This window comes from Dama dama, chromosome 20 (genome assembly GCF_033118175.1).
Source record: "Dama dama isolate Ldn47 chromosome 20, ASM3311817v1, whole genome shotgun sequence".
Classification (NCBI taxonomy): domain Eukaryota; kingdom Metazoa; phylum Chordata; class Mammalia; order Artiodactyla; family Cervidae; genus Dama; species Dama dama.
In genome coordinates, this window is record NC_083700.1 from 35519437 (window position 1) to 35532649 (window position 13213).

Consider the following 13213-nt stretch of genomic DNA (forward strand, 5'->3'; position numbering starts at 1 on the left):
CATGTGTAGATCTAGCAACTCAAGACATTAGTTTTCTGTATTCTCATCAGTGAAACATAAGCTGGGAGACTGCCATCCCCTATCTACTTAATGGCCAGGGGGGAGGGTGGTGTCTGGGGAGGCAGGTTTGAAAGATCTGTGTTTCAGTTTCTTTTCTGTTTAACGTCTATCCTTGGAATAAGCTGGAACAACCAACCACTGTGCTTGTGTTATCGTAGCCCTTCCACAACTGCCTTGGCTGAGTTGTTTCAGTGTTCTAGCCTTCACTGTAACAAAATGAGTGACGAGAAGCAGGTTTTCCTGTTATTGCAATTACTTTAGGAACTTTCAAAGGACATTATCTTCTCCATTTACTCAGTGAGACATGTTTTTAAACAACTCACTGAGACAAAACACTTGGGTTCTCCAGAGAAGCTGGTGTATCTTCTCCCTTCTGATAATGAGAATGGTGCAAGGGACCATACTTCCCTTTTATCATCTGTGTTTCAGCATTATCTGATCTTGATTTTCTATTCTATCTTAAAAATGTGACAGTCTCTGAGATAATGCAAGTTCAGACAAAGCTCAGTTGACAATTGGTTCCCATCCTCCACCCAGCTACAGATCTCAACTAGGGATCAGTAGTATCTTCTGAGGAGTGGGTCAGAAAATGACTGTTTTATGATTATTTGGGGCTTTCTCAGTTCAGTGTATGGTGCACATTTCCTGATAATTGGTTTATTTCTTTTACAGCTCATGTTGTTTAATCGCTCAGTCATGTCCAACTCTTTTGTGACCCAATGGACAAAAAAGCAGAGACATTACTTTGTCAACAAAGATCTGTCTAGTCAAGGCTGTGGTTTTTCCAGTAGTCATGTATGGATGTGAGAGTTGGACTATAAAGAAAGCTGAGCGCAGAAGAATTGATGCTTTTGAACTGTGGTGTTGGAGAAGACTCTTGAGAGTCCCTTGGACTGCAAAGAGATCCAACCAGTCCATCCTAAAGGAGATCAGTCCTGGGTGTTCATTGGAAGGTCTGATGTTGAAGCTGAAACTCCAATACTTTGGCCACCTGATGTGAAGAGCTAACTCAGTTGAAAAGACCCTGATGTTGGGAAAGATTGAAGGCAGGAGGAGAAGGGGATGACAGAGGATGAGATGGTTGGATGGCATCACTGACTCAATGGACATGAGTTTGGGCAAACTCCGGGAGTTGGTGATGGACAGGGAGGCCTGGCGTGCTGCGATTCATGGAGTTGCAAAGAGTCGGACACGACTGAGTGACTGGACTGAACTGGACTGTAGCCCACCAGATTCCCCTGTCCATGAGATTTCCCAGGCAAGAATATTGGTGAAGTGAAGTGAAGTTGCTCAGTCATGTCTGACTCTTTGCAATCCCATGGACTGAGGCCTATCAGACTCATCTGTCCATGGAATTTTCCAGGAAAGAGTACTGGAGTGGGTTGCCATTTCCTTCTCCAGAGGATCTTCCTGACTCAGGGATCAAATCTGAGTTTCCTGCATTGGCAGGCAGATTCTTTACCGCTGAGCCACTAGGGAAGCAAAACTAGGTTATACCCAGACCCACACATCCCATAGATGAAGATGAATAAAACACATAGTAACTGGAAAATGAATTGAAAAGGGATGTCTTCTTTTAGTTCAGTTCAGTTGCTTAGTTGTGTCCGACTCTTCGCGACCCCATGAACTGCAGCACGCCAGGCCTCCCTGTCCATCACCAGCTCCCGGAGTCGACCCAAACCCATGTCCATTGTGTTGATGATGCCATCCAACCATCTCATCCTCTGTCATCCCCTTATCCTCCTGCCCTCAATCTTTCCGAGCACCAGGGTCTTTTCAAATGAGTTAGCTCTTCGCATCAGGGGGTCAAAATATTGGAGTTTCAGCTTCAACATCAGTCCTTCCAATGAACACCCAGGACTGATCTCCTTTAGGATGGACTGGTTGGATCTCCTTGCAGTCCAAGGGACTCTCAAGAGTCTTCTTTAACACTGCAATAATCTGACTATGAATTTTCTATGATGGAACTTTTGGGATTCCACTTATAGAGAGGGTTTGTCTATATGTTCCTTTATTACTAAATCTCTGACTCTATTGGGTCTCAGTAAAAAGCATACATTGTTTTTTAATAGTGAGACACATGTATTTTATGTTGTGCACATTACTAATTAATTTTTTTTAGTTATAAGACAGCTCAAACCATTACAGAGCAAGGCAAGGTATAAGTACATGAATATGAAAAAATGTAAAAGTAAAATATAATAAAAGTAAAGTAAATTAAAAAGACTCAGTTGAGTGTACTTTGGGGTATGTCTATTTTTTTTTCTTTTTGGCTGGGTGGCTTCCAGGATCTAAATTCCTTGACCAGGGATAGAACCCATGCCCCCTGCAGTGGAAGTCAGGAATCCTAGCCATTGAACTGCCAGGGAATTCCCAAGGGATGTTTCTACTTTGAATACAATATATTCATTTTCCATAACAGAAAGCCATATTATTTCTCATGTCTATTCAGAATGTGATCTTACTGGAAACAGGGTCTTTGTAGATGTAATTATTTAAGATGAGGTCATACTCTATTAGGGTGGGCCGTAAATCTAATGTCTGGTATCATGATAAGAAGGCTATGTGTGAAGACACAGAGATGCATAGAGCAGAAGGTCACGTGAAGACAGAGGCGCCCATTGGAGCAATATGGCTACAAGTCGAGGATTGCTGGCAAGCTCCAGAAACTAAGAGAGAGGCAAGGAAAGGATTTTCCCTCAGAAGCCCAAGAGGAAGCCAAACTTGTTTACACCTTGATTTCAGACTTCTGGCCTCCTGAATTGTGAGAGAGTGATTTTCTGTTGTTTAAGCCGCCCAGGTTTTGGTAATTTGTTAGTTTGTTATGGCACATAAATTGAGCAGCTCATGAGTGCTCCATAAATAACTGCCAACTGATATCCTTCAAAAGGGAGAATGAAATTCTGTAATGATCTAAACAAGAGAGGGACTTCCACAGTAATTTTAAACAAAACACTTTCTGATGAAGAAAACTTTTCTTTTGGGGTAGAAAACACACTGTTATAAAATGCTTTACTATAGTTGTATTTTGAAAAGTTTTGAACTCATTAATATTACATATATGAATTACAGCCAAAGAAACTGACTTACATGAAAAGAATCAAATTTCATGCTTTATTTTTTTTTTTTTTTTCCATCTGGTGCTGTACACAGCCCTTTTGACTCCCTGACATTGATTGGAGGAAAGACGAGAGGTGTCAACGTTGGAAGGGCCTCCTCACTTTCTTCCGCCGCTTCAGTTTGGCTTCTCCCTTGGGTACTGTGCTGCTGGGCTTGGAGGCTGCAGTGGCCCCAGGGCCGGGCTGAGGAGCTGCAAAGAAGTTCCCGTTGGACATCTGGCCCCGGGGTACTTGAAAGATCCGGCTCAAGAAATCCTGAAGGTCAGCAGGAGGGGCATCTGGAGTAGCTCTCTGCCGCCCACTGGTGCCTGGCATCCGCGAACCAAATGAGATGTGATAAGGGACTCTGTGGGTATCTGGGGAGATTCCCACACGCTGGCATCCAGCCCACTCTGTGATATCATACACTTTCCCATCCATCATTGCAAAGTAGGTGATTTTGAGGCCCAACATGCTTGACTCTGCCCAAAAGTCACCTTCCTCAGCAGGGTGCAGCCTATTACACTCAGCACAGTATCTGGCACTCTTAGGTTCCCGGTCCATTTCAAACCTCCTGTGCTTTCCCTGGCACCGGCTGCACATCATTGTATTCATTGCTTCTTGCAGCTTGGACAGAAACTCGTTCACTGACCGGCTCAGTTCCTTTTCTGCCATTCGTTTCATCTCATATTCCTTCCGTCTTTCAGGGTTGCTGACAATGTCCCAAGCCGCCCGCAAAACCTTGAAGGCCTCCTCCGCCCGAGGATGGTGATTTTTGTCAGGATGAACCATCACTGCCAGCTGCCTATAGGCCTTCTTCAGTTCAACATCTGATGCTGTGGCTTCAACCCCCAACACGTGAAAAGGGTTTAGCTCATCCTCAGGAACCCCAGCCATGGTCAAGAGTCGAGCCACTTCCTCTTCAGGCTGGCAGTAACGACCACCAGCTACAGGTCCATTCCCCTGTCTATTGGTCCTCTGTTTGACCCAAGGTAACTCCAGCCAACCCCACTGAACTATTCTTACCAGCTGCTGCCAGGGCCTGCTCTCTCTCAGCAGAATCAGGCAACGCTGCCAGGTGGGAGAAGCCAGCCAAGAGAAGAGCCAGGTGGCTTTACCCCTCCAGCCTAACCGATCACTCAATCCTACCAGAAACCGCCAGCCCAACTGTAAACAGCCCAACAAAAGGGCCAGAGCCAGAAGGAGCAAAGCACCCACGAGCCTAAGAAAACGGGTGAACAGCCCTGCCCCATAGCAAAACCCCTGGCTCAGAAACTGAAACATCGTCTGGGCCCAGCCCCCCAGCCGCCCTGCCCACACTCCCACCCAGACACGAAAAAGGTCCAGATCACTGCCTTTCAGCTGCCTGCATGCATAGATGAGATGGCCACAAGTCTCCACGTACTCCCCCACTAATACTAGCAGTTCGATCAGCCACCAGAAGCCTGCCTGTCCAAGGTGACACAGTTCCTCTGCTCCCCACAATCCCAGTCCTCTGCGTTTATCTGCCTGACTCCGTTTCCGGCCCAGCCGATGTCGACCAGGGGATCTGGGATCTCTTCGTCCACCCTCCCGAGTGTCCTCCTTGGCTGGAACACGGTGCCGTTGTCTCCGGGGTGCAGGTTTCTTTTCACTGGGCACACGTGAAAGATCACTGGGAAACTTAAGAGGTTCCTCTTCATCATATTCCCCTTCCAACTCTTCATCTTCCCCCAAAGCTGGAGAGGTACAATGGTGGCAAAAGTTGCTAGAAGAGCAATCTCCTCCCTCAGAGTAAGGCCCTTCAGGGATTCCAGGGGTTCCCTGGCAGTTACAAGTAGATGGAATGGAAAGAAAACAAGAGTTCCCATCATCCTGGTATCCAGCCTCATTCTCTCTTGAGAGTTCCTGGTCCACTCCTGACTCTTCTGAAGATGCCTCACTCTGATCAGGGTCCTCTCCAGCCAGAGGGGGTCCTGGACCCCTTGGGGGTCCATGGCTTGGATCCGACCAGTGGGCTGGATTTGGGGGCTGTGTGTACTTAGGACTAGAGTGCTCTGTGAGGCAGCGGGTACCATTAGGAGTAGGCCGCGCTGAGTCCCTGAGTCCTGAGAATGAAAGTATGTCAGGGTCCACAGAGTGTCCTAAAGACCTGAGGGAGGCACCACCACTGTGGTGGGCTCCACACAACCCTCCTTCTCCGGGGTGCTTCTGGGCCATGACCCCGGGGCTTCCTGAGGGTGTCAGGTCACAGCCATCATGGGAACTTCCGATGCCGAAGAGCGGCGGTAACTCCTCCCCCTCGAGCAGCTGGGCCGAGGGCCAGGGGGAGCTACGAGAGCAGCTCCCCCGGCTCCGCCTCCCTCTCACGCCTTCATGCTTTAAAATGATGCTACTCACGGATAATACAAAGACTTTATCATTTATCTTCTGTCAATAACCACAGCTGGCTTGCTATGACCATTGCATTGGGTTTCATTAACTTGACCATTCTTGGAAAGATACTAAGGCAGATTTTATTTTTAACACTCATGAGAAAAAAAAGCTGATGCAGTACATTTTTTCAGTTGATGAACTTTCATAATACTATAGGACATAGAAGAAAAAAATATAAAAAAGAATGAGAAATAAAACATGAATAAGTGAAAATTGTTATCTATTTCACTAAATTTTTTCCAAATAATAATATATTTGATTCAGAATGACTTTATATGCTTTGTATATTCATAGCAAAGTATGTCAATGAGCCTGGGGAAAAGTGTTTAATTGAATAAATTCTAGAAAAAACGTCTACAATGTGGTCCATAAAAGCATTTTAAGCTGTTATTCTGGTGTTCTATCACCCTCTACTGATCAGTGAGCCAAATTACATTTAGCCTTTTTCCCATTCCAAAGTGGATTTCTTCTTCAAAGACAAAAAAAAAAAATTTGTTCACTGCTAAATCTACAAAAATCTGTTCACTAATTTAAGAAAAAATATTGAAACTAAGTATATCAAATATCATTTGTTTATGTATTTATCAAATATCATTTGTTTATGTCTTTATCATTAGTATGTGAGCTTCTCCAAGAAAGTCAAAGACTCATTATCTTAATATTCCTAGTGGTTTGTATACTACTTGGCACCGTATATACACTCAGTAAATGTTGGATAAATGGTATGTTGAGGCAATTTTCACAGTTATAGCAATCTTCATTTACCATTATTTTATAAAGTTGTTTTATAATTAACATTATTGTCTAAATAGTGTCTAACTAGTCAGCATATTAAAAAGCAGAGACATTACTTTGTCAACAAAGGTCTGTCTAGCCGGTTTTTCTAGTGGTCATGTATGGATGTGAGAGTTGGACTATAAAGAAAGCTGAGCGCAGAAGAATTGATGCTTTTGAACTGTGGTGTTGGAAAAGACTCTTGAGAGTCCTTTGGACTGCAAGGAGATCCAACCGGTGCATCCTAAAGGCGATCAGTCTTGGGTGTTCATTGGAAGGACTGATGTTGAAGCTGAAACTCCAATACTTTGTCCACCTGATGTGAAGAGCTAACTCAGTTGAAAAGACCCTGATGCTGGGAAAGATTGAGGGCGGGAGGAGAAAGGGATGACAGAGGATGAGATGGCTGGATGGCATCACTGAGTCAATGGACATGAGTTTGGGTGAACTCTGGGAGTTGGTGATGGACAGGGAGGCCTGGCATGCTGCGGTTCATGGAGTTGCAAAGAGTCGGACACGACTGAGTGACTGAACTGAACTGAACTGAGTGCATGTGTGTTCAGTAGCGTCCGACTCTTTGTAACTCTATGGACTGTAGCCTGCCAGGCTCCTCTGCCCATGGGATTCTCCGTGCAAGAATACTGGAGTGGGTTGCCATTTCCACCTTCAGGGGATCTTCCCGACCCAGGGATCGAACCTGCATCTCTGGCATTTCCTGCATTGCAGGCGGATTCTTTACCACTGAGCCACCCGGGAAACCCAAATATCATCATTGCATGGATTTATATAAAATTAGTAAAACCTTTTCCCAACCCATTGATTTCATTTAAAATGCTTAAGTTAAAAAAAATGCGTAAGTTGTTTTAACTTCAATATATTTTAACAGTTTTAAACCTATGTTCATCATCATTTTGATTGTGATTTAGCCTGGGCATTTTTCTGGTTAACTGTTATTTTTATTAGTTGTGTATTATTGAAGATTTTGCTGTTGTTAGAATTGGCTGTGGGGGACAGACGGCTGAAATGACAGATGGCTAAAGGGCTGAGTTTATTTCCATTTCACATAGATAGTCCAGGGCTGACATGATTTTTTGTCATACTGCTCAATCATGTATAAGCATGCATTAGCTGTGTATATTAAGCAGAATAAATAGGTGCAGAGCCTTTGGGAGAGTAGACTAAACTCCAAGGCATAGTAAAGTGGAGGTTGGTATATTAGTAGCTCTGATCAAAGATGCTGATCTAATGGGCTGGGTCCATTACAACTATGATGAGGCTGGTGCCAGTTCTGGGCTACATGATATGCACATTAAGTTTCACAAGTGATATTCCATAAATTCATGACCACAAATTGGTACTCAAAATGCCCCCAAATCTTAGCTAGTTTCTCTTGTAACACAGCCTTCCCATGCTCTACAATAATGATCATCTTCCATCTCTTCAAACTTCTGGCCCTTACACCCTCTTTTTCTGACTCTCTCTCCCTCACATCTTTTTTGTTAAGTGGTAAAGATAGATTTTCCCCAATTTTATTATATAATTGGCTTATAACTGCATAAAATTAAGGTGTACAAACATAATGGCTTAACTTTCATTTATTGTGAAGTGATTACCACACTAAGTTTAGTTAACATCCACCATCTCATGGATTAAAAAAACAGAAAGAAAAAGAAGAAAAAAATTACACTTTTCTTTCCTTGTGATGGGACTTCTTGGAATCTTTCAAATGTACCAATACAGCAGTATTAACTATAGCCATCATGTTGTATGTTTCCCTTACATCCTCATTTTCCCCATTCCTTCATTCATTCATTGAAGAAATGGAAATCATTCTTCAAAGAGCCTGGGCCCCCGTCATCTTTCCATCATCGTTTCTACAAACTCTCAACAGAACTTGCACTTTTTATTGTTTTTGCTGCATTGGGGGAAGGGCATCTACAGCTGTAGTCAGCCACAGATAAGGGGTGAAGCTGCAGGCAACATGGAAAGTTGAATTCACTCAAGGTTATGGTTTTGTCAGATGAATAAGGCAGCGGAAAAGGGACCAAAAGTTTAAAGGGGTATAAAAGGTATTGACCAAGACCATAGATTATAGAATCTAAGTGGAAGTAAAGAAAGGAATGACACTATGGGGTAAGGACACTGGCAAGGTGAAAATATTAATATATTGTAGGTCTCAGTGTGATTCCCTGTTCATTTTATTTGTCCATTTATTAGACAGTCTTCTTCATATCGTTTTACAGGATTCCTTACATACTTTGAATACATTTTTTGTTGTCTGTAAGCTTATATTTTCTATCTGTAACTTGCTTTTTTCACTGTTTAAGTTATGAATTCTGATGCACAGATGTTTTCAATTTTGTCAAATTTGTGCTTTATGGGTTATACTTTTTGTCTTGTTTTGGAATTCCTTTTCTACACTGAGATCACAGAGATATTCTTCCAGATTTTCTTCATAATATTTTCAAGTTTCACATTTTACTTTTTTATCTACTTCACCTGGAATTTATTTTTGTGCATATTACGATGAGGTGCTAGTGGTAGAGAACCCACCTGCTAGTGCCAGAGACATAAGAGACATGGGTTCGATCCCTGGATTGGGAAGTTCCCCTGGAGGAAGGCATGGCAACCCACTCCAGTATTCTTGCCTGGAGACTCCCATGGATGGAGGAGCCTGGTGAGCTACAGTCCACAGAGTCACAAAAGAGTCAGACACACTGAGGCGACTTAGCATGCACACACGCATGAGGTAAAGATCCATCCATCTAGTCTTTAACTCTCCCCAAGCTGGTTTGTGCCTCTCCAGTTCACTAAAAATGCTGGTACATTTCTTGCCAAATCGGAAAGATATTTTTCAGCCCCAGCTTTTAATTTTATTCAGTTTTCCAGTAGCATTTGACACTTTTGGCAGCTCTCTTTTTCTAAAAACAATCTCTTCTTATGGTTTCTTTAATGCTTGCCTGTTTTCCCCTATGTCTCTGAAGGCTCTTTCTCAGTCTCCTTTAATATAAATAAAAATAACAACTATCATTTATAAAGTGCTTTTTTATGTGCTAGGCCCCATGTTTTTTTTTTTGCTTTTCTACTTAATCCTACAACAGACTGTTGAGACAGACCTGGTACTGATGAGGAAACTGAGGCTCAGAGAAATGATGTAACTTGCTCCAGGTGACTCAAATGCAGGCAGCTTGAATTTGAGCCTAAACTTTGTACCTGCAGGCTCTGTGGCCTGCACTTGACATCTACAATTTAGTTTCCCAGAGCTCAATCTAGGGCCTTCTTCTTACTCCATACTTTTTAAGTGATGTTCTTTTTTCCTATATCTTTAAAAACTGTCTGTATACCAATGACTTACAAATTTATGTTGATTATTTCTAGCCTGGGCTTCTTTTCTGAGCTGTGCATGCAATTTTGACACTTGTTTGATTCACAGTTATCTTAAACTTAGCATGTCTGAGATTGAAATCTTGATCTTATCCCCAAACAATCTCCTTCACCTCAGAGATCGACAATTCCATCTACATGGTGTCTCATGCCAGAAACCTAAAGGTTTTTGGTACTGTCTTTGGTACTGTTTTTGGTGCTGTCTGAGCCTGGGAGTGCTGCTGTAACAGAATGTCACAGACTGGGCGTCTTATCAACCAAGCTGGAAAGTCTAAGATCGAGGTACTGGCAGATTCAATGTCAGGTGAGGGCCTACTTCCTGGCTTGTAGATGCTGTCTTCTAGCTGTGTCCTCACAGGGAGGAAGTAGCAAGGGATCGCTCCATAATCTTTTTTATAAGGGCGCTAATCCCAGGGGATCAAACCCAGGTCTCCCACATTGCAGGCGGATTCTTAACTAGCTGAGCCACCACGGAAGCCCTACCAATGGGATAAAGACTTCTAAATCTCAACTCATATTAAATTCAGATATGTACAGAAAATGTACTTTATTTGCCTAAACTGCTCTTTCTCCTGACCCCATCTGTTAGATAATGGGGTGAAAAGTTAACCAAGTATCTAATTTCTTTTAAAGCTTAGACTCAGAATTAGCCCCTTCAGATCGGTGGTCCCCAACCTTTTAGGCATCAGGGACCAGTTTTGTGGAAGACTTTTTCTCCTGGACTGGGGCTGGGGGATGGTTTCTGAGTGATCAAGTGCATTACATTTATTGTGGACTTTATTTCTATTATTATTACATTAGCTCCACCTCAGATCTTCAGGCATTAGATCCTGGAGGCGGGGGACTCTGCTTTAGATAGTATCTACCTCCTTTTGGATGGAAAGATTCACTAATTCTCCCCCTAAGAGTGCATCTGGGGGTCTGAGGGAGGGATGTGGCTTACTTGTGAATTCTGCAGCATTGAGACTGAGGGACACGCAGCCTGTGCAGATTCTGAGACACACTGGTTGGCATCAGTCAGTCTCCTGTCTGTGTCCAGTGCTGCCTCCATTGTTCCACTGCTGTGTCTTCTCTGTTCTTTCGGTTTGAGCAGCGCTCCTGATGGCTTTTCTTGACCGCTGCTGATTTTCTTGCCAAACCTTCAAGTAGCTCACTGGCCCACTGACCGGATGATGGCTTCCATTACACTAGATAAATTTCTTTGTTCAATCACTGTCATTTTTGGTATACTTACTTAAATATTGTATATATGTGCAACTGTCAGTTCATGTTAAATATTAGAAAGCTTATTTTTCCCCTTTTATAAATACAAAAAGAAGTCCTCATATTTTCTCTCTTGGTTACTAAGAGGTGTGGATTTCAACAACTCCATGGGAATGGGAGATGAAGCTTTGGCCTAGAAAAAGGAAGAGAGAGAATAGACCCAGGGTAGCTTCATGGAACCCACTCCAGTGTTCCTGCCTGGAGAATCCCAGGGACGGGGGAGCCTGGTGGGCTGCGGTCTATGGGGTCGCACAGAGTCGGACATGACTGAAGTGATTTGGCAGCAGCAGCAGCAGCAGCTTCATGGAGGCTGATCTCCATCAACCTCGGCTCTGAGCACAAAACCAAAAAAAAAAAAAAAAAAAAAAAAAACCCAAAAAAACTCCCCTAAAAATTTACAACCCTGGGACTACCCTCAGTCACTTTAAAGTTTCAATTAAGACTGTGCTGTCTGGGAATCCCCAGCCAAACGTTAACCTCAATTAAAAAAAAAAAAAAAGACTGGCAGAAGCAAACCCGGAACCAAGGGGATGTTCCTCGCCCGCTGGCGCGGAACCCAGAGGCGTCGGACCACGCGTTCCAGGGGTAGTTGCTTCGCTGCCCGCAGGGCTGCCCCCTCGGAGGCTCCCGGCTCGGCCCGCGGGTGGGGCTTTCCCACTTCTCGGGGTTCCCTTGGCGCTGCATGACCATGCTGCGCGGCAGAGGGGGCTTCCTGCCGCCCATCGTGGCTAGCCAGGAACACGAGTTCGACAGCCGTTTCGAAGAGCTTTTCCAGAAGCTGGGCCGCCGCGGGGACGGGATGGTGGACATCGCGGAACTGCAGGAAGGACTGGTGGCCCTGGGCTTCCCTCCGGGCGGGGAGGAGGTGGGTCTCGGTGCGTTCAGGCCTCAGGGAGTGCGGGGCGGGAGGCTCTGCAGGGGTGATATGGCGGTGGGGGTGGTGAAGACCCCCTCATCTCTTCGGGGCCAGTCCCCAGACGTTTTTTGGTGTGAGCTGCTTCACCAGAGACAGCCCGCTGGTAGAACACTTTTCCATACGTTTCTGTCCTCTGAGTGAGCTGCTCCGGTGAAACATGTAGCAGTCTTACCTAAAAATAGGGTCCAAGCCATCGAAACACAAAAGGTCCGCTAGGCGTTCCTACAGGTTAAAGGAACCCCTGCAGGAAGCCGACTGCCTGGGCCTGGGCGCAAATAAATTCGTTTTGCTCTTGGAAAGTCCAAGAGTCCGTCTTGATGGCTCCTCCTGAGCTCTACGCGAGGGCGTCCCATAGCTTGGGAAGTGGGGCCTGCACTCAAGGGCGACAGCTCCCTGCCTAGACCTTTGGGAATTCCCTGCGTGGGCACTTGCTATTCAGAATACTGGAGTGGGTTGCCATTTCCTTCTCCATTGGATCTTTCAGATCCAGGGATTGAACCCAAGTGTTTTGCCACTCCATTGGCAGGCGGATGCTTTACACTGAGCCACCTGGGAAACCTCAGTTAAAACCAATACTTGCCCGTTTAACCTTACACTTAGAAGTCACTGTACTGCCCTGTACCTTACAGGGTAAAGTTATCCTTAAGCTCAACACGTGACAATATCAATACTCACTATTGTATTCTCAGAGGGTCCTCATTTCCACAACTGTACGTTTAATCAGCTAGGTTACAGTAAAAATAAAGTCTTTGTTTTACTTAGAGCTTCTCCAAGAGGCTAGTAGCTTCAGCAGCAGCATGGGAACATGTGTGCACATGAGTTTGAAAAGGTGACAGTACACCAGGCTTTCTAGAAATCTTTTCCTTGTGAGGCAACTGAATTATATTCAATTATGGGAAATAGTATTTAATAAGTTTCCATCTGGTAGGCTTGAATTGAATGATGGATGTGAGAGCAGAGAACACTGAATCTAGAAAAACCATACAGTCAGTACAGTAACATGTAGTTTATGCACCATAGTTCTTAGGATTTATACAGTGTATGCCAGAGAAATGAGGGATGGATTAATGCTATCTAACATTTTTGTTATGGAAACTGATGGTTTGATCCCTAAGGCCCAACCAACCACGGATTCCAGTCCTAATTTTATATAACATGTATTGCTTTCACTGGATTCTGTGTGTCCAAGGCTTTTTGTTGCACTCACTTTGTGTTACACAGAATCAGCAAACAAACAGATGAAGTTATGCTTTCTTGCAGAATGCAACCCCAGAATCTTGTTATTCCTTCTCTCTTCTCAGGC

The 13213-nt window shown here is 44.2% G+C and overlaps 1 protein-coding gene and 1 pseudogene across 1 annotated transcript; one reads left to right on the forward strand and one right to left on the reverse strand.

Annotated features, from left to right (window-relative positions):
• Nucleotides 1-3202: 3202 nt before the first annotated feature.
• On the reverse strand, nt 3203-5502 carry LOC133040969 (dnaJ homolog subfamily C member 14-like). The gene has a single exon (XM_061121259.1). It carries the CDS (start codon nt 5355-5357, stop codon nt 3258-3260), a length of 2100 nt encoding a protein of 699 aa, XP_060977242.1. The 5' UTR covers nt 5358-5502; the 3' UTR covers nt 3203-3257.
• Nucleotides 5503-9962: 4460 nt separating this feature from the next.
• Nucleotides 9963-13213, forward strand: part of LOC133074519 (mitochondrial adenyl nucleotide antiporter SLC25A24-like) — a 55537-nt pseudogene continuing 52286 nt past the window's right edge.

Bases quoted from the DNA above. Each gene is read 5' to 3' on its own strand.
- LOC133040969 (XM_061121259.1), bottom strand. From the start codon at position 5,357: ATGGCCCAGAAGCACCCCGGAGAAGGAGGGTTGTGTGGAGCCCACCAC.